This window comes from Sus scrofa, chromosome X, assembly GCF_054392235.1.
Source record: "Sus scrofa isolate SSC_HxYL_T2T_F1_AM1 chromosome X, Sscrofa_HxYL_maternal_Yorkshire_Landrace_v2.0, whole genome shotgun sequence".
NCBI classification, from domain to species: domain Eukaryota; kingdom Metazoa; phylum Chordata; class Mammalia; order Artiodactyla; family Suidae; genus Sus; species Sus scrofa.
The window spans coordinates 134,187,788-134,207,857 of NC_139401.1; the positions used below are offsets into that span (position 1 = coordinate 134,187,788).

The 20,070-nt window shown below is 50.3% G+C and overlaps 1 protein-coding gene and 1 long non-coding RNA gene across 30 annotated transcripts in view; one reads left to right on the forward strand and one right to left on the reverse strand.

Moving 5' to 3' along the window:
* The window catches only part of ZNF185 (zinc finger protein 185 with LIM domain), a 67,295-nt gene that overhangs the window by 42,703 nt on the left and 4,522 nt on the right, over window positions 1-20,070 (forward strand). For 11 of the 29 annotated variants that reach the window (XM_085007460.1, XM_013986494.2, XM_013986498.2 and 8 more), the window contains 9 exons: window positions 1,464-1,568; window positions 2,189-2,287; window positions 4,437-4,532; window positions 8,419-8,616; window positions 14,775-14,972; window positions 16,571-16,681; window positions 17,041-17,121; window positions 18,255-18,320; window positions 18,871-18,973. In XM_085007460.1, coding sequence (XP_084863586.1) covers window positions 1,464-1,568; window positions 2,189-2,287; window positions 4,437-4,532; window positions 8,419-8,616; window positions 14,775-14,972; window positions 16,571-16,681; window positions 17,041-17,121; window positions 18,255-18,320; window positions 18,871-18,973 — 1,057 coding nt within the window. The remainder of the gene's footprint in view (window positions 1-1,463; window positions 1,569-2,188; window positions 2,288-4,436; window positions 4,533-8,418; window positions 8,617-14,774; window positions 14,973-16,570; window positions 16,682-17,040; window positions 17,122-18,254; window positions 18,321-18,870; window positions 18,974-20,070) is intronic. The other 18 variants (XM_085007469.1, XM_085007476.1, XM_085007478.1 and 15 more) reach the window with 3 other exon arrangements.
* Window positions 3,776-6,757, reverse strand: LOC146394829 (uncharacterized). The gene is made up of 2 exons (XR_014835192.1): window positions 6,634-6,757; window positions 3,776-6,242 (listed from the first exon to the last, which is right to left on the reverse strand). It is a non-coding gene; the product is annotated as an uncharacterized LOC146394829 (long non-coding RNA).

Here is a 20,070-nt window from a genome sequence, read left to right on the forward strand (position 1 = left end):
ACCATTCTGGAAATAAGGGCAGCAGCGCCAGGGTGCAATTGATGAGGTCTGGGACTGGTTGGTGGGAGACATGAGCAGCCTGGGTTTTCTGGGCCCATCTCATTTCCCTGCACATCTCCTGGGGATCGAGCACTTGGTCCATGACCCAGCCTTGGGGACCCAGTGGGGACAGCCTCCTGGCTGGAGTTGCTGATGGTCTGCATGGTGGGGAAAGCAGACGCAGGCACAAGTGAGGCCAGGCCTGGGATGCTGACCGTGCCGTATGCCAGAGCCCCTGGAAGTGATGGCGGAGCCTCCTGATGCCAGTGAGGCAGTTGTGTGTGACAGGGGCCATGAGGTACAGTGAGGGGCCATTGGATCAGCCTCAACAGCTCAAGGGATGGGGTAGGGGGCACGGAGGGGAGGGGACAGAACCAACACGGAGCATGGCAGGCCCAGCCCCTGCACTGAGGTTGGGAGCAGAGGGACAGGTAACATGCAGGCAAGATTCGGGGGGCTGTGAGCTGTGTTTGTACCTCCACCAGAGAGACTTCCACACAGAGTCACACTTGTCCCCTTGGAATGGCCCCGTCCCAAGAATTCTGAGCTCCTGCACAGCCCAGAACAGGACTGCAGAAGCATTTCTTGCTGGAATGATTGAGAACCAACAGTGTGACTGTGTCTTTAATAAGGCAACACTGGAAGCTGCTTCATTGGTTTCCCTAAGGTGACCAGTCCCTGAGCAACAGGCAAAGTGACCCTGGGAGATGCAGGAGGAAGCCAGTCTCTCTCTGAGGAAGATCTGAGCTGTGTCCCCTGCTCCCACACTCATAAGGCCATCAAGATCCCTTGGAGCACCCCTCCCCCACTTTCCAACAGGAAACTCCAGTTAGGGAAAAGGGAGAAAGAGGGAAAGCTAGAATTCACTAAGCCCTGCCCTGCCCTAAACAGCCTAGCACATGTTACCATGCAAGATGTAGATGCAATCACTATGCCCATTTTACAGATAAGGAAACTGAGACCCTGAATGGTTAAGTAACTTGCTCCAGTCACACAGCCAAGAGCAGGCAGATCCATGACTTCCACCCAAGCTGCTTGACTTCCACCCTGTGTGTTTTGGGGAACCAGTGGGAGGGGGCACGGAAGGGTGCTATGAATACTTAGTAGTTTACAAATGAATATATGATGAGTGTGTTTGCAGACAAGGAGGGTAGCAGTGAGACAGAGTCATGCTGGACAAATGGGGAAGAGGGGGTGGGTGTGGCTCCGTGGAGTGTTGCTGTTGGGGTTGACAGTGTGAGCCTCCCTGATGACCTTAGAGAGGACAGAGAGAGGTCGAATCAGGACATTAGGGTCAGTCTTACACCATGGATAATTACAGTCCAGAACTCTGAAGTCAGACTGCTTGGGTTCAAATCCCAGCCCTTCCCCTAAGTGTGGGTAGCTGATGGCGGGGAGTTAACTTACGTTTCTTTTCACCATAGGCTTTCCCCAGGTCCCAAAGAGAAGGAGGCCACCAACCCCAGAGAGCCTAAGAGAGACGTGACTGGTGAAGGGGCCTTCGAGGGCCATGATCCAGACTCTGAAAGGTAACTCAGTGCAGGAACATGGAGCCCCTGTGGCCCCCTATCCAAGGTCAGTGGATGGAGCTGGGAGCGGTATCTGGACCAGTGCAGGTCCTCAGTGAATATCTGTTGAAAGACTGAATGAAGGAATGCATGAGGCCTGGAGAGGAGCAGGCTCTTGCCAAGATCCCTCAGGGAGCTGGTTGCAAAGGAGGACAAAACTCTAGGCCCAGCCCTTGGCCCAACCTCACTGTGCTTTTACTCCATTGAAAGCAGCCCTGCAGGTGGCCAAAGCAAGCAAGGCCACCAAGATGGCAGTTTGGGGAAGTCAGTGAACAAAGAATGCACAGGCCCTAGCAGAGCATCTAACAGGCACTCAGGCACTTTGGGGATGACCTGTAGACAAAGTGGCACCAGATGCTTGGCCCCTTGTTCTGTTGGCCATTGGGCTGCCATTGGGCTGGCCTCCTCCTGAGTTGCCACCTTGCTCTGTTTTGGCTCCACACTTGCTCCCAGCCCATCAAGTTGGGAAGAAAAGCAGTGCAGGATGACAGCTTGCAGTCACATATCTGCTCTTGGGACATTTGAGTTAGATGAAATCAAAACTGAATCAGAGTCAGCAAATGCTTCTCTCCCCGTAACAGATCAAGTGCACAGTCAAGTGAAGGCAACATGGGATCCAGAGCCATGGGCTCCCCACCTGAAGGATTGGCTGGAGTAGACATCAGCTCTGGGAGAGGAGGGTGAGCTATCCAGAGGAAGCCAATGGCCCCAAGTTGCTGATTCTCCAGGGTCAAGTTGCCAAAGCTGATCATTTCCCATAGTTCGGTCCACTACTCATCCCATCCCCAGCACTGCTGCCCCAAGGGAATCCTTTCTCTCTGGACACTCCACTTCTGGGAATTTACTAGGCTTGAATCTTGTTCCTTCCCCTGTCCTCTGCCACTGGCTCTCAAGCTCCTCCCAAGCAGACATGGGGGCGGCCATGGGCAGGTAGTACAAACCTATGGGGAATGAGTGAATGATGGATGAGTCAGTGTTTTCCTGACTCTTGACTGAGCTCTGGGGGCAAGCCAGAAGGAAGTCCTTCATCCCTGCTTTCTCCCTTCCCTTTCAGAAGCCCCAAAGCCGCCTTGCCCCCCTCACCTTCCTCCTCTAGCCAGCTCTGCTGTCAGGTTTAGGGAGCAGAATAGCTGTGGCTCCAGTGAGGCAAAGTAGAAGCCAGGCATGTCCAGCTGACTTCTTGGACCTGGGTGAAGTCAGGGTCCATTTTCTCAGGGGTGGAAAGGTGCCATTTGTCCCTTTTGGTTTGAAATTGTGCCCCAAATGGGCACAAAGGTAAGGTGTGCAGATGTTGGCACAGATAGTTCAGCTCCAAGCTGTGCTAGAGGCCTTATGGTTCAGAGCAGATGGCCAGAGAGGATGGCAAGGCCGGGATCCGCAGAGAGCCACCAAGGCATGTTGCCAGCCGGCACCCCTGCCCTGCTTTCCCACTGGCCCTCTCAGCTGCCCCTACTTCCCCACACCCACCAGGACCCCTTGCCCTCACCAAGTTTACTGATCTGAAACTGATACCTGGCCCCTGAGCCCTGAGTCCCAAATCAGGAGCACAAGCCAACATGGGAAGAGCACGGCAGGTCCTAGCCTCTGCCCACTGTGCCTTGGTAGGTGCAAGGAAAGGGCACAGGGCCAAGGCCTTGCTTCTCTGATCTGCTGCCGCCAGTGGGGAGGACTGCAGGAGCTTGACACCTGCAGCCTGCATCACTGTGTGCGGGCAAGCATGGTCCTGCAGGTCGACCCCATTCTCCATGTTACTGGGTTTGGCACTTAAGTCTTTGCTTTCAGCTTTCAGTTCCCTTAAAATGAAGCCATGGCTCATATTCATTTGCAAAATTATCTGAAGAAACTTCTAGCTTTTTATGACTTTTAATGCAGTCTTTTATGCTGCCTTATCTTTATTTATTTTGACAATGTTTTTTTTGGGGGGGGGGGCTGCACCACCCACAGCATGTGGAGGTTCCCAGGCTAGGGATCAAATTAGAGCTGTAGACACCGGCCTATACCACAGTCACAGCAACACCAGATCTGAGCCATGTCTGCAACCCACAGCACAGCTCACGGCAACAATGGATCCTTAACCCACTGAGTGAAGCCAGGGATCGAACCTGTGTCCTCATGGATGATAGTCAGATTTGTTTCTGCTGAGCCACAATGGGAACTCCTGACAATGATTTTTAAGAGACTGGCCTTTATTGTCTTTCCAAAGAAAAGGTCGTTTCTCATGAAGGAAAACCCACTCTCCTTTTTTTTTTTTTCCACTCATTTTCATGAGTTTTCTTAATAATTGAATTTAGTGATTATGGTTGCAAGTACAACTGGCATAAATGGATTTCGGAAGAAAACCCAGGAACTCTTTGTGAGCATTCTATTCGAGTGGATTCTACAAACAGCCGCAGGGCTCAGTAATAATAACAGGCACACTTTAGCACGTGTTGGGGCCCAGGCATTGTTCTAAGTACTTGGCATCTATTAAGTCATTTACTCTTCTCAGAAAACGTATGAGGCAGACGCAGTTCAACCCATTTCAATGATGAGCAAACTGAGGCCCAAAGTGGTCAGGTGATGTGCCCAGGGTCACACAGCCAGGAGGTTAGCAAAGCCATGATTTGAATCAGAGCACTGCACCCCCAGGGAGTGTGCACTTAAACACCAGGCCACACTGCACTATGGTCAGTCAGCTGTGGACTGTGAGTGAGTATTGTGCCCCGAGCATCATTTTCAGCAACTCCTCAGTGCCTATCATCTGTCAGGGACAGGAGCCACCCTCTCAGGGGGAGTAAACATAAAAACACAAAATCCGGAACCAAGACCAGGCTTGGCCTCCTTCCATAGGCTGTGCTCAGCTGCTGGCTTTCCCTCTCTCCTGCGTGATCAGGACGTGCACGCTGCCAACTCGCAGCCTCACACACCTGGACCACTGGCTGCCAGGTAAGAGTGGGGAAACTGCCCCTTGCTTTTCTCAGCTCCAAGCCATGTTCACCTCAGGTAATTGCCGCAGAACAGGAAGGCTGGGAGGGGCCCTGACCTGGAGGTGAATCCACCCAGCAGGGGCAGTGGGGGAGAGGGTACTGGTAATAAGTCAGGGGACCAGCCAACTCAGCACCTACCTACGGGGAACCCAAGCTGAGGTGGCAGCTTGGGAAAAGACCTCAGCGGGCCTGTGTGCTTCCCCCCTCAGCTCGGGTACCACTTTGGCCTCTACTGTCCTAGCAGATAGGAAGAGACAGACCCAAAGGGGTAAGACATCAGCCAACAGTGCTGCTGCCCCCAGCTAGGAAGTCCTCCATAAACAGGCAGTCAGCAACTACTCGGAGAACACCCACCCTGTGCTGTAGGCTGGAGCACAGAGCAATCAGACATGGCTGATGGGGGGCAAAACCTGGCCCAGACTGGGAACAACACATCATGCTGGAGCGGGGAAGGAGGGTCCAGCACAGCCTCATGGGAGAGGTGGCTTTTGAGCTGAATCATGCAAGGTACATAGGAGCCCTCCAAGCAAAGTGAACAGGATATACAAAGGAGTCCAAACAGCCTCTTGTTTTCTGGGCACTGTATGTAGCTGAGTGTGGCCAGTGCTGAGGACCTTCATGGGGCAATGGTGGAAGAGGAGTCTTGTCAAGGTAAGCAGGGGCTGATTGACCTTTAGTGCCAAATATGGTTAATAATCACTACTTCACTTTGGGACACCTACTGTGTGCACAGCCCTCTACTCAGTGTCTCACACAGTCTCTCCATAATCCTGTGAGGGTTGTGCCTAATTATAGTGAAGGACAAAGGCCCAGAAGAACCCAGGCCGCTATAACTCCTGAGAAGAACAGTGCTCTGAAAGAAATAGCCAGGGTGCTAAGATAGTGATGGCAGTGAGGAGGGCTACTACTTAGATGAGTGGAGAGGGGCCACGCAGGAGAGCTGCAGATAGGGATAGTTAAAAACCCTGCTGTGGGAACATGCTTAGCAGGTTCTAAAACATAGAGTGGCTGGAGCCTACCAGGTGGCAAGGGGGACCATAGATGGAACAGGGCTTTGGTAAGCCATAGTAAGGAGACTGGATCTTATTTCAAGTTTTAAGCCAGAGAGGAACATGGTCTGATTTGGGCGTTTAAAAGTTGAGTGAATTTTTGCTATGAGCTGGGGTGGGCAATGGATGTCTAAAGTATGAGGTCCTATTATATGACATTTTTTTGGTCTCGAATTGCACTGACAATTAACAGAGTGAAGACAATAACTAACCACCTGTAGTGCATCCTGTCATGTGCCTAACAATCTTCCCAGCAACCCTGTGAAACAGATAAGATGGGGAAACTGAAGCATAAAAAGGTTAAGTGACTTGTCAGGGGCTTACAAAAGGCAGAGCTGAATCCCAACACAAAAAACTCTAAGAAAAATCTCAGGAGAAACTCTAAAAACTAGTTCATGAAATCTATCTTTGGGGCCTATCCTTAAGACCCAGAATCAGTAACTGTCAGATGGTTAATATGTACTACATGCCATCTGTACTATATCTCATGTAATATTCCTCAAACCTGAGGAAGGTTCTGGCTTCTTCCGCAATTTGTCAATGGAGGAAACAGAGGGCTCCTTTGAGGATCAGAGACAGGAATAGAGTCCAGGCTTGGAACTACTTTCGTCTGATTAAGTCTGCAAAATCAAAATCAAAACCAACCATTGATTATAGTGTTTCACAATTCTAGCTGCACTTGAGAATCACCTTATAAGTGTTTTCTAGGAAATTGTACTGAGCCCTACTCAGAGAATCTGCATTAAATTGTTCTGCAGTAGGCCTACACTATCAATGTCTTTTAAAAAGCTCCCAGTTTATTTTCATGTTCAGTCTAGATTGAGAAGGACTGTTCTAAAAGTCACTTGGGCAGTATCTGGAGACAATGCTGATTGCCGTAACTGGGAAGAGGGTGCTACCAGCAAATGGCGGGTAGAGACCAGGGGTGCTGCCCAACTTCTTACAAGGCGTGGGACAGATCTCATGACAGTTATCAAGACCAAAATGTCGATAATAGCGAGCTTGACAAACCTTGTCCTAGAGCTTCACAATCTCTATGGGAAGCCAGAAAGTTGTGCATTGGGAAGAAAGAAGGGACGCAGTCGGCAGCCGCGCAGAACGCGCGCACCCGCCCCGCGCGCCTGGGCGCGAATTCCGGACTCGCTCACGGTCCCGGCGCGAGGCCGGCCCGTGCGCACCTGCGCGGGAGTGCGCCGGGGTGGTGCGCGGTAGCATCCGGCCCGTGGGCGCCTGCGCGCGCCGCCATTTCCTGCAGCCGCCCGCGTGCGTCGCGGTGCCTGTCGGGAGCCGCGCCCGTCCACCCCGCGAAATGGCTCCCCCGGGCGCGACGGGGCTCGGAGGCGCTCCTCCCCGGCCGTTGCTCGCGCCGGCCGCCAGAGGGCGCGCCAAGACCACGCTTGGGCCTGCCGGCCACCTCGGGCCGCCCTGGGCGCCCGCGTCCCTTCCCCGCCCCCGCCCCCCCCCCAGCGGCCCTGGGGCTGACGCAGGCCCCCGAGCACGCGCCGACCTCCGGGCGGAGAGGAGAATGGGTGCCCGCGAGGAGAAGAGCCGGGGCGGCGGTGGGGGGGGGGGTCCCGTGGCCAGAGGCCGTGTGGCAGCGAGCCCGCTGTTGGGGGTCTCTGCCCGCGGGGCGCTGGCGCTCCGTGGGAGCGGGGAGACCCGCGGAGCCGTGGACCTGCTGCAAAGTTGGGGAGCTCGGCCCTCCTCCTCTGTAGTCGCAGGTGCAGAAGGAGGCCCCATAGCACAGGGAGCATGGACCCCTTGCTGGGGCTCAAATCCCGCCTCCGTAACTGACTTGCTTTGCAGTCTTGGGTATCTTTTTAATCTTTTATTTCTTTGGCCTCGCCCACGGCATGTGGAAGTTCTCAGGCGAGGGATACGAACCTGCGTCACAGCAGTGACTCAAGCCACAGCTGTGACAACCCTGCAGCACTGCAAGAGAACTCCTGTGTGCTTCTGTTTCCTTACCTGTACAGTAGTGACGATGATAGTTCCTGGATGCAGAGTTGTGAGGGTGAAATGGGTTTGTGTGTGTAAAGCTCTTAGGACATTGTCTGGCACAAAGTACTATGTACATGTTGAACTCTCCTTGTATAAAAGCTTAAAGCAGCCCCAGAGGAGTCCCTCTTTCCACCGAAAACATTTAAGGGCACTTGGAAAGGTGGCTTCTGCTCCCCTTTACCGGCCTTATTGGCCTCATTTAATAACTTTACATTTATAGCATATGCTGTTTGCCACTTTCTTGCTGTGGAAGTTTGGGCTTTTCAGGTTTATGTGCCCTCTGCATTACAACAAGTGAACTTTTTTTTCCTTTGGTACCCTACCTCCCACCCACCCCCACCCCCACCCCCACCCCCACCCCCTGGGAGTATGGAGTTCCCAGGCCCTAGGGATCAGATCCAAGCCACAGTTGCGACCTATACTGAAGCTGCAACAGTGACAGATCCATTAACTCACTGTGCTGGGCCAAAGATCAAATCTGTGTCCTGCAGAGATGCTGCCAATCCCGCTGAGCCACAGCGGGAACTCTGGAACAGATGAACTGTAATCAAGAGTGGAAGGTGCTATCCTCTTCCATGTAGAAAGTGTGATTGTCCAGAACAGCCACTTGCACTCTTGCTTAAAGTTCATCTGTCCCACAGGTGGGGGCCGTAGTGGACTCCTCTCTCGCAACCCCTCCCACCTCATCTGGGAGAGGAACCTGCCAAGGCCTCGGAAGCGGGTATCAGTTTGCAGTAGGTGAGCCAGGGCTGGTCCCATGGCACTCGCTCCATAAGGGTGCTGGTTCTTCCACAGCGACTTGGCTGGTTGTGAGAAGAACGTGGTCACCAAGGAGGGAGAGGAGGCCTGGCAAGGGAGGCCCGGAGCCCTAAGAGATGGCCAGGGAGACCCAGCTGTGCCCACCCAGCAGCCTGCAGATCCCAGCACCCCAGAGCAGCAGAGCAGCTCCAGAAAACCTGAGCAGCTCCTGGAAGTGGACAGCCAGGCCAACAGGTAAGCGCTATGCTGGACTGGGCTCCTGCCTACCTGAACCAGAGTTTTGTCAGGGGCCATGACCAAGGTGGGACCCGCTTTTGCCCCACATCCACGCAGGAGTGGGGTTAGGATGGTGACTCCCTGGGCTTCCTGTGGCACCAGGAGCTGAGGTGGGGCCTGTGATGGGAGAGTGCAGCAAGGTGAAGCACAGAGAGCAGGTGAGCAGGCATTAGACAGGTGCCCTGACAGAGGCAGTAAGGGTGGCAGCCGGATTGTGATTGGTGATGTGTTGGTGTGAGAGGGCAAGTGTGACTGTCACTGGAAGCAACCTTGTGGTATTGAGTGTGAGGTATTCAAGTCAAGGCTCTCCTGACAGCATGTGGCCACTACACTCACGCCTTGCACAGGTCACAGGCGTGCAGACAGGTGTATTTCTTTGAGATTTCAGAAAAAGCAAATGAGTTCCTGTCGTGGCTCAGCAGAAATGAATCCAACTAGGAACCACGAGGATGTGGGTTTGATCCCTGGCCTCACTCGGTGGGTCAAGGATCCGGCATTGCTATGAATTGTGGTGTAGGCTGGCAGCTACAGCTCCAATTAGACCCCTAGCCTAGAAACCTCCATATGCTGTGGGTGCGACCCTAAAAAGACAAAAAGGAAGAAAAAAAAAAAGAGCAAATGAAAGCAATGACCACTTCTGAAGATCTGAGGAAACAGTTTCTCACACAAGACATAAATCCTGGTAGGTCAGAGCACAGGCTTTCACCAGTGCAGGAGAAGGGAGATGGCTCATGTGGCTTCTCTTGCAGGGATAAAAAAAAAATGTCCATCCATCCTCATGATACTGGGCTTCTTAGGTTCTGTACTTAAATAGGAGGTTATTTTTAGGGCCAGGCTCAACTGTTAGGTAATAGGTTTCCTTATCGATTCCTTTGTCCATCCTTGTCTCCATTCCTTGTAGAAGCCCAGACCAAACACACTGAATGAACAACTTTGGGTTCCCTTCATGGCTCAGAGGTAATGAACCTGACTAGTACCCAGGAAGATGCAAGTTTGATCCCTGGCCTCACTCAGTGGATTAAGGATCCAGTGTTGCAGTGGCTGAGGTGTAGGCCAACAGCTACAGCTCCAATTTGACCCCTAGCCTGGGAACTTCCATATGTTGTGGGTGCAGCCCTAAAAAGCAAAAAACAAAAACAAACAAACCAACCACCCCAACAACTTTGGACTTCTGGGCATTCTATTCAGTGTTCTATCTGGCAAGACAGGGTATAAAAAGTACAACCTATAGATAAAGGAGGACATGACTGCATTTCTTTGGGGTTTGGGGGGGGGGTGTCAGGAGAGGATTTATTTACAAGTACATGAGGTTGGAGCTGGAAGACTTTGCCAGATAGATACATTGTAAAGGAAATTCAACGTCAGAGTTGCAGCAGTGGGAGGTTCTGACTTAAAGACCAGACATAACTTGTAGGAAGACCCTCTTTAGCTGCCACATGGAGGATCAGACTGGGGGGTACATGCAACATGAGGCAGGCCAAGGTTGTTCCCATTCTTCCTTGGCTTTGGTTGGTTGCCACTTTGGGAACAGGAACTGTATGGACTCAGATTGGCCCCTAATTATACCTGTCTTTGGAGGCATATGGCTTTAGATGGACAGCCCAGGATATTCCCCCTCCCGCCCCAAATCCTCTTCTCTCCACAAGCTCCCAGGGCCAGTTGTCCAGCCATGTCCTTGGCTAAGTCCCTGTGTTTCAGGGATGCAAAGGGAGCCTTCCTTTTGGATTCTACATGTAAAGCCACCTGCTTCATTAGCTGACTTTTTTTTTCTTTTGTTTCAAGAAGAAAGAAAGGGGTGTTGACTATTGGCCCCTAAAATTCTAAGCAAGTATGTAAAAAAAGTAAAAATAAGAGAGAAACAAAGGCAGATGGAAAATAACATTGAAAGGTCTTTTCGAGGAAGAGGAGTCGAGGAGGTGTACTGAGAAGCAAAATTTTGGATACCTAGAAACCAACCCAAGCTGAGTTAACTTTCCAGTGTGCTTTGGACCCTGAAATAGGTGCACCAGATTTGGTGACATGGAGCTTATGGATGCCTGGACAGGGGAAGGTTTGGGGAACAGAAAGGGTGTGGTTGGATTATGGTAGACTGAAGACAGAGTGGGATGTAAGGAGGTGATGGATGTGGGAGAAGAGAGCAGATAAACATAGGACAATGACAAGGACTTCCTACAGTGTGTGCTTATGTGCTCAGGGAAGGAAATAACAGTTCAGTAGAGAGTTTGTTGTTCAAAGAGGGAGTGAGCAAACCTGAGGGTGAAGGGTCACTGAGGTCATGCTGGAGGCTGGGTGGTGGTAGATTCTATAGCCTTTGGTCAGAAGGAGAAGTTTTGACCTCTGAGATACGAAGGCAGGCTGAGTGCGGATGTAAGTCAGATGGCAGAAGAAAGAATGAGCAGAGTAATGTGGGCGCCTTTATTTGTTCTGTGAATTAATGAGCCACACATTCCATAGTTACACCAAATTTTACTTAGTGATTAGCTAGTGTCAAACCATGTGCTAAGTGTAGGGCATACAGACAAATAAGACTTTGTCCATACCCTCTATCCCTGATAAAGTGAGATGGCAGCATATTAGAAGAAGCATGTGACTTGGCAGGCCTCATGGAATCACGACAGGAGAGGTGACAGTGGATGTTCATCTTGAAGTTTTTGAGGGTATGAAAGAAGGGTCCAGGAGTAAGGGAATCTCCTGTGCTTAGAGAGTTGACAGTAAGGAGAACTGTTTGGTTTGATGTGGCTGTAGTTTATGGACAGAAGGCGGTGGAGGAGTTGATGTTGGGCAGATGGTGTCCAGACAGGGGTTAACCTAGCAGGCCTGAGACTGCTCTCCTTATTAAGGCCTGCTTGCAAGCTGGGCCCTTGGCTGGTCTCTTGGAACTTGAAAGAGTGAACAGTTCTCTACAGAGATAGGAACCTCCCCCTAAATGATTCATGACGAGGCTGATGGCCTAGATTACTTGTACAAATGATGTGTTTTATGGTGAATCTCTGCTTGTCTTCTGGGATTTGGGAATTTGGGTACATTTTAGGCAGAAAGCACTTACCTGACCAGCTTCTAATAAAAACCTTGGGCTGTGGATGAAAACACTGCACTTTCCTTTTGCTGATTTTGCTTGCTATCCTTTTATGGTAATAAATCTTAACCAGAGGAGGACTATGTGCTGAGTCCTGGGAGTTCTAGCAAATCACTGAACCTGAGGGTGCTCTCAGAGACACCAACACACCACACACTGTATCAGTGTAATAAAGGACAAAAACTACATTATCACAAGCATAGATGGGCAGGGTCAGACCCTTATGCCATAATAAGGACTTGGACTTTCTCCTGAGGATAAAGAGGAGGTAAGGAAATTTGTTTTTATTTTATTTTTTTTATTTTATTTTATTTATTTTTTTTTTTTGCCATTTCTTGGTCCACTCCCGCGGCATATGGAGGTTCCCAGGCTAGGGGTGGGATCAGAGCTGTAGCCACAGGCCTACACCAGAGCCACAGCAACGCAGGATCCAAGCCGCGTCTGCAACCTACACCACAGCTCACGGCAACGCCGGATCGTTAACCCACTGAGCAAGGGCAGGGACCGAACCCGCAACCTCATGGTTCCCAGTCGGATTCGTTAACCACTGCGCCACGATGGGAACTCCTGTTTTTAAATTTTAAAATACGTATAACATAAAAATTACCATCCTAACCATTTTTAAGTGTGCACTTTAGTGGCATTAAGTATGTTCACAGTGTTGTGCAACCAATCTCCAGAACTGTTTCTACCTTGCGAAAGCCGAACCCTGTCCACATGAAACAACAACTTCATATAAGTGGAACCGTGCAGTATTTGTCTTTTTGTAACTGGCATCTTTCGATTAGCATAATATCTTGATGGTTCATCCATGTTGTAACATGCACCAGAATTTTATTCTTTTTTAAGATTGAATAATATTTCATAATCTGGACATACTACATTGTGTTTATCCATTTATCCATCAGTGGACATTGCCACAGCCACAGCCTCGCCAGAGCTGAGCTGCATCTGCAACCTACACCAAAGCTCACAGCAATACTGGATCCTTAACTCACTGAGAAAGGCTAGGGATTTAACCTGCATCCTCATGGATACTAGTCTGGTTTGTTACCACTGAGCCACAATGGGAAATATTGGAAAAGTTTTAAGCAGTGCATTGATATGGTCAGATTTGTACTTTAGAGTTCTCTCTGTGATGGTGATGAAAAGAATGGACTGGAAGTGGGCAGGGTGCAGGTAGGGAGAAGAGCTAGGAAGTATACCAGTCCTCCAGATAAGAAGTGATTTTATGTCTAAGTCCGTTGAAGTAGAGGATAAGGGATTTTTTAAGTTAAGTTGGTAATCCTATCCTGAGGTAAAAAATTTTACACATACATAATATACATCTGTACATAAACATGGAGACAGACTTGAACAGAGATCTTAGGGTTTAATTCTAAATCTTCAGCCATGAGTCAGGTATAAACACAAATACAAAACTCATTGGTTTATATAAAATTGGTGCTCCTCTTTGCCACACTTTATATTTTTATCAGAATTGTGTTTCTGGCAGATGGGACCAGTTGCGGTTACCTGGTCAACATGAAGCCTACGCTTTCTACTGTACAATTTTTTTTTTTTGCCCTGATATATAATCTTATGGTGATTGTAGACTAAATTTTGGGTGAGGCACGAAGCAGAAACCAAACAGCCAATTGGGGTGTCTCCAAAGCTCATCTACCTGGAGGCAGATATTGGTCCTAGACACTAGGGACAGAGAGGTCCTTCAGCACAGATATTTTGGGATATTGCTAAGCAATATATTAGCTTCCGTGGAGAGTTGACAGGGAGAAAGGAATGAAGAAATGAGAAGAGCTAGTGCACACAGCTTGGCTTGTTGCCCGAGCTTGCCTGTTGCAGGGGGAAGAGAAGCTTCAGGATGGGGGATGGGGTGTTTGAAGTTTGAAAAGACTTTTTTTTTTTTTTTTTTTTGCTTTAAACGGGTCCCTTAAGTGATGAGCCCTGGCTTCCGCTGCTACTCCATTTCCCTCGGAAGACTTAGTGATAGGAAGTGTAGCGGTAGCTATGCCATGAGATTGAGCTGCGCGAATGGCGGCTGGGGGGCGGGTAGGTTGTCAAAAGTACATCCTGAGTGCTTTTTATGAACTGCAAAGGACCCTCACCCTAGACTTTTCTTCTGTTTTCAAAAAAGAATGAAAGTGCTATGCCTCGTAAGGTCAACTACTTCGCAATAAAAAAGACTGCAATAAACAAAGCAGCCACAGCAATACTTCTGCGCCTGTGCGTGGGTGCCCAGGACTCACGTGCGCTTGCGTCCCACACGAGTGCGGCTGCGCGGGCCGCCATTTCCTGCAGCGGCGAGCTCGGGTCGCAATGACCGCTGGGAAATGGGACGGTCAATAAAGAAAATGGCTGCTGTGAGCAAATTAGGCTTAGGCAGAGCTTATTCTCGGCCTGGCCCGTGCAGGCCAGCAGATGGCGCGCGAGGATCACAAATGGGTTGGGCAGCCCTAGCCTGGCTTGGTCAGGAGTCCGGGTTTTCAAGGCCTTTCCCCCCTCCCCCCCCCCGCGCCTTGTAGGGTCAACAGCCCGATTGAGAATGTCGGAAGCCGAACATTCTCCTCCGCTTCAGGCGGTCCCCACCCAGTCCGCCAAGGAAGCTGGGGTAAGAGACCCTTTCCCAGAGAGCTGGGCTCCTGCTGGGCTTTCGTGCAGGACCCCTCTGAGCACTGTGGCCTGGGGAACAGACAGGGTGGCTTGGTACTTTTTAGGGAGGACAGATGAACTGCGCCTTGGAAGGTTAGAAGAAAGGAGATATGGCAGCAGGACGCAGGGGAAGGACATGTCACTGTTTCAGTCGAGGAGAAGATTGTGTTAAAACCTCCTGGAAGTCATTATGTGTTCTTGTCGGTACTGCTGACAAGGAGAGGAACTGTCCCACAGGTGGGGGCCGTAGTGGACTCCTCTCTCGCAACCCCTCCCACCTCATCTGGGAGAGGAACCTGCCAAGGCCTCGGAAGCAGGTATCAGTTTGCAGTAGGTGAGCCAGGGCTGGTCCCACAACACTCGCTCCATAAGGGTGCTGGTTCTTCCACAGCGACTTGGCTGGTTGTGAGAAGAACGTGGTCACCAAGGAGGGAGAGGAGGCCTGGCAAGGGAGGCCCGGAGCCCTAAGAGATGGCCAGGGAGACCCAGCTGTGCCCACCCAGCAGCCTGCAGATCCCAGCACCCCAGAGCAGCAGAGCAGCTCCAGAAAACCTGAGCAGCTCCTGGAAGTGGACAGCCAGGCCAACAGGTAAGCGCTATGCTGGGCGTTTTTTCAGGGGTTGCAACCCAGAACAAATCTTAACATACTGAGCATGCCAGTTACCTTATGTAGTTGTGACTGACTAGCGACCAGTTGAAGCTGACCGGCAATGAGTACCCCAGAAGTAGATGTCTTTGAGCATCACTTTGGTGCCACAGCATCAAATATGTTAGACCAAGTCTGGCATAGAGAAGGTGCCCAGAGAACTATGAGTTAGAACTGAGACGGTCAGCTCATACCTTGTATTGCTATCATTCTGATATATCTGCTGCCTCTTCATTGTTGATATGCTCACATGGTTGTGGAAAGGTCTTCTGCTGGGGAGGGAACAGTTCACTTGAGACCTAAAGCACAAGGAGGAGCTGGCCGGGCAAAGAATATGGGAAGAGCCAAGGAAGCAGCATGTCTGGAGCCCCATCATCCACAACATTTCACCTCCCTCCTGGAATGTATTTTTACCTTGTTCCCTCAGCTCTGCTGTCCACTTGGCTCCTGTGCTGGGTGTGGATCAGGGGATGCTCAGTAGTCACTTCTCTTCTCCCTTTCTGGTGCCCCCATCTGTCTTTCAGGTTTCTGTGGGGCCTCGCATCCCAGCCACTACACCTCCTCCAGTCTCCATGGCACATTCCGGTGTCCTAGAGTGATATAGGAATAGGCCAGGGTGACTGGGCACATTGGTAGGGTATCTCACCCAACCTAGGGTGAGAGGGCAGCTACTCTGAAAGGGCTTCACACATGAGAGAGTGGTGACATGTCCAAGGGTACGAGAGAGGCCACGTACTTGTGACAGACTGCGAAGATGAGGCGGGGCAGTTGGGCAGGTGCACTTGATTCTCTGGCCAAAGAGTGATACCCAAGCCTCAGCCAGGTGGATGTAGCCACTTCCAGAACATGATCTGATTGGCAGTGTTTTGACGAGAAGCCAAAACTAACCCAGGACAGAGCCGGGCTGAGGCTGCTGGACAGAGGGATGATAGGAGGTGAATGGCACAAATGCAGAAGAGTCAGTGATGGGCGGTGTGTTACACCAATGGGTGGAGATTCAGAAAAACCTTTATACCTGTCAGTTTCTTGCCTCCACTTAGGACAAGTAACTTCCAGAATGAGGTGTATCTAAATTTCTTTCTTGGTTATACCTAAATTCGTTTCTTCCGCTGGAGAATGGGGTGGGCAGCTCATTCCAGGAAGGGGCTGTCCCATTGATTGAGGTAGTAAGCAAGACTGTATCTGTTGAGTCTCCAGTAGCCCCATAGTTCTGCTCTAACTAATTGAGTCACAGGCCCGGGCTCTTGGCTGCAGGAGTAGTTCTGGGCATGCTGGAAGGTTGGGGTCTTGCCCCTGACTTACGGTGTGACTTGTGTCACATAGCCTGGGTTTTGTCATCTGTAAAATGAGTTCCTCTACCCATTGATCTCAGGAGCCTCAAAGAACAAAAGCTCAGTGCTTTTCACGGATTTTTTCAACATAAATTAGCATTTTTAAAAACTCCTTGAAGTGGCAGTCTCGGGATTAGCCCTTGAAATCCCTCTTTGACCCTGGAAAACAGCAGGTGTTGACACACTTGCCCATCCATGTACTTCTTTCAGGATGACAAACCCTTCGAGCTGTATGGCCACTGTTACCATTACGGCCACATCTGAGCAGCCTCATGTTTACACCCCAGCCTCCCCAAGTGAATTGGAGCCCAACTCAGCCAGGTAAGAAAAGAGAAGCTGGAGGCTACCCTGATGATGGAGATTCGCACTGGACTGAAGTCTCAGGAAGGGGATGTGTTGAGACCTGCGTGTAGGAGGGTAGCCCAGCACCACTGGCTGCAGGGAGCCTCTTTCTAGCGCCCTCAAATCCACACACAGTGGACTGTAGCCATGGGCTTTGATTTCAGTCCACAGTGAGTGCAGCAGCCTCGCAGCTCCTGTTTCTTGCTTTTCTTGCTCCGGGCCTTCCCACTAACTCTTTCACTTCCTTCAAACAAAATGCTCCTCTCTGCCCTGGACCCCTCCTTTAGGCCAGGCCCAGTCCCCCAGAATCTTTTTGTTCTGCTGTGCTCTTTCTACAGCAAAGGGATTCTCTTTGTGAAAGAGTATGTGAATGCTGGTGAAGTATCTTCTGGGAAGCCACTGTCTTCATTTTATGACAGGTAAGAAGTCCCAGATATTTCCATGTCATGCCTTCTCCTGCCAGGTCCTGTGTAGTTTCTGTATAATCATTTATTGAGTAGATGGTAAAGCTTCCTTTATGTGAAACCCTGAGAGCAAAACTTTTCCCTTAGCATCTCTTTGTCTGCTTGCTTCCTGATGCCATGTTGAAGGGTATGTCCATACCACCTCCATTAAAAACTATCACACACTGAGGCAGTGTCCTTCTGGGAATTTTATTTAGGACATCACCCCACTTCTAGAGTGAGAACTTTAGTAACAGAGAGAGAGGAGCATCCTGGCCTTCTTTTAGGATTGGGCCCCTGAAGATTCCAGACCAGCTTTCACTGCTGCGGTGAAATGGTGAACATGAGGATAGAGGTCAAGTTCAAGGCCCAGCTCAGCCCCCATTTATTGGATCATTTTGGACAAGATAATGTTTCCTGGGCAAGACAATCTGTCCTGTGGTTTTTCTTCTTCCAGTCCTGCTGTTTTCGCCTTTTGCTTTACCTTCCAGGAGGGTTGGAGGATAAGGTTAATGCTGAGAAGTCAGAAGCTGAGGTGACCATGACCTAAGCTTCTGTGAGAAAGGCAGCTTCAATAAAGAAAATCCCAGAGCTTGTAGCTACTTGCACTTCTCTGGCAATAGTTTTTTAATCATTAGATTTTATTATAAAAACTCACATTATTGGAAAAGGAAGATGCAAAAAGGAAAAAAAACCTCACCCTTAATCCCACCCTGTCACTGAAGTGCAGGGGTTATGTTGGAAAGTTTGCTTCTTTTTTTGTTCCCATTCCTAGTGTCTGATTTCTTCTGTGAGTGGGCCCCAGGTGACTGTCACATTATAACCCAGGTCCTTTCCCCATGGTCAGTGAAAGTGGGGGTTTTCCTGGTATACCATCCTCTGGTCATCTTCCTCACCCCCAATACAGGGGTCTTCTCTGAGAGAATTATGCCTTCTTGGCACCAGGTGCAAAGCCTCCCTTGCCATTTCGCACAACAGATGTTGGCTGGTCATACAGAGTCTTCTCTCAGCTTGTAATCCCTGTGTTAATTAGAGAACCATTTTCCACTCATGACCGCGGTAATGATCTGGCTCCCATCTTCTGTTCTCCTCTCTCCCTGCACCATCAGCAACATTGAGGACTCGTGCAGCATGGCGGAGAAACTCCCATTTGACAGTACTCCATACCCTGAGCAGTAAGTCCAGGGAGCTCACAGGTCTACAGAGGAGAAACAGCTTGGATTGACATGCCAAGTCCATTTGCTTTTGTCTGGTGCTTTACTGCTACTTACCCATTTCTAGTCGTGATGTGTCACATCACACCATAGGGCACTGCTTCCCTTCTTGTGGTGTCACACTTGTGGTAATTAGAGCCTTTGAACCCGGGTAAAACCAAAGGGTGGACATAGTGAGTTAGTGGTCCCAGGCATGAGGAGAAGGGCATACAAGGTCATGTCTCCTGTAGGAAAACGCATGGGTGTACCTGTTCTAGAGGGGATATGGTAGGCAGGGGTACAGGGAGATATGGTAGGCAGGGGTACAGGGAGAGGCAAGCTGCCTGGAGCAAGAGTCACACCTATGATAGAGACTAGGGTGAAGATACGTGACTAGTTTTGGAAACAACGTGAGGGTCTCCCGGGGGCTGAGCTCCAGTCTGGCATAAAGCATGTACCAGAGGTTCTAGCTGCATTGTATCACTACTCTGAATGCCCGGCTGACTGTGGGTGCTTGTTTTTCATTTCTCAGAATAAGTGCAGGGATCTGTACTTACTGCCATCGGGAGATCCGAGACTGTCCAAAGATTACCCTAGAACATCTTGGCATCTGCTGCCATGACTACTGCTTTAAGGTAAGGAAGAGAGCTAGGGAGGCTATGGCACAGACATGGAAAACAGACTTGTGGTTGCCGGGGGGGGGGGTGGGAGGGAGGGGGCTGGATGGGGGCGTTTGGGGTTCGTAGATGCAAACTGTGATCTTCTAGGGAAAGATTATTCTCAGAAAAGGATAAAGAAGTGCAAAGGAGCATGTGGCTGAAATGGCGTGAGTGAGGGGTGAGTGGTAGGAAATAAACTTGCAAAGATGAGTGAGAACTGATTTATGTAGACTTTGGAAGACGCAGATAGACTTTGGATTTCACTCTAAATGCAACTGGAATCTGTCGAGGGTTTGGACAGGGGAGAGACAAGGTGAGGGAAGTGCTGTAGGGGGGGCAAGATGGGAAAAGGAAACCACGTAGAGAAAAGAGTCACTTGATTAGGGAGTTGGCAGGGGAGATGTCAAGATGATGGCTGGCAGTTCGTGGGGTGTGAGAAAATGAGAGGAGTCCAAGGAGATCCCAAGTTCTGGGGCCTCAGCCATTAACTCAAAGGATGGCGGCGCCTTTTACTAAGAAGGGAAGGACTAAAGGGGATCAGGTTTGAGCAAAGGGAAAGTGGTGGTGAGTGAAATTGAGGATGCCTCGGGGGGGGGGGGCTGTGCGAGAGGTCACGTGGTCATTTGGATACTGTGTTTGTGGTCCAGGGAAAGGCTGGGACTGGGAGTCCTCAGGGCATACGTTTTCCTTGAGCCATCCCTGACCTGGTGAAATCACCTAGACTGTGAATAGGTGGAAAAGGGGGCTGGTGCTGAGGCTCTTTGGGGTATACAGAGGAGGGCGAGAAGTTATGCGATGCCCCAAGTGATACAGCTTCTCAGAGAGCTGCAGTGGTCACCCTGTCAGTGGTTGCTAAGAGATCAGGTAGGATGAAGCCTGAGAATTGACCTTGAATTTTGCAGCATGATGGTCACCAGTGACCTCAGTCAGAGCAGTTTTGGCTGGAGTGGGCTCATGAGAGGACAGGACATGTGGAAATGGAAAGAGTGATTCTGGAAGACTCTTCTGAGGGGTTAGCTTTGTAAGCAGACAGTGGGGCTTATGCTGACAAGAGAGAAACAGTGGAGAACAGA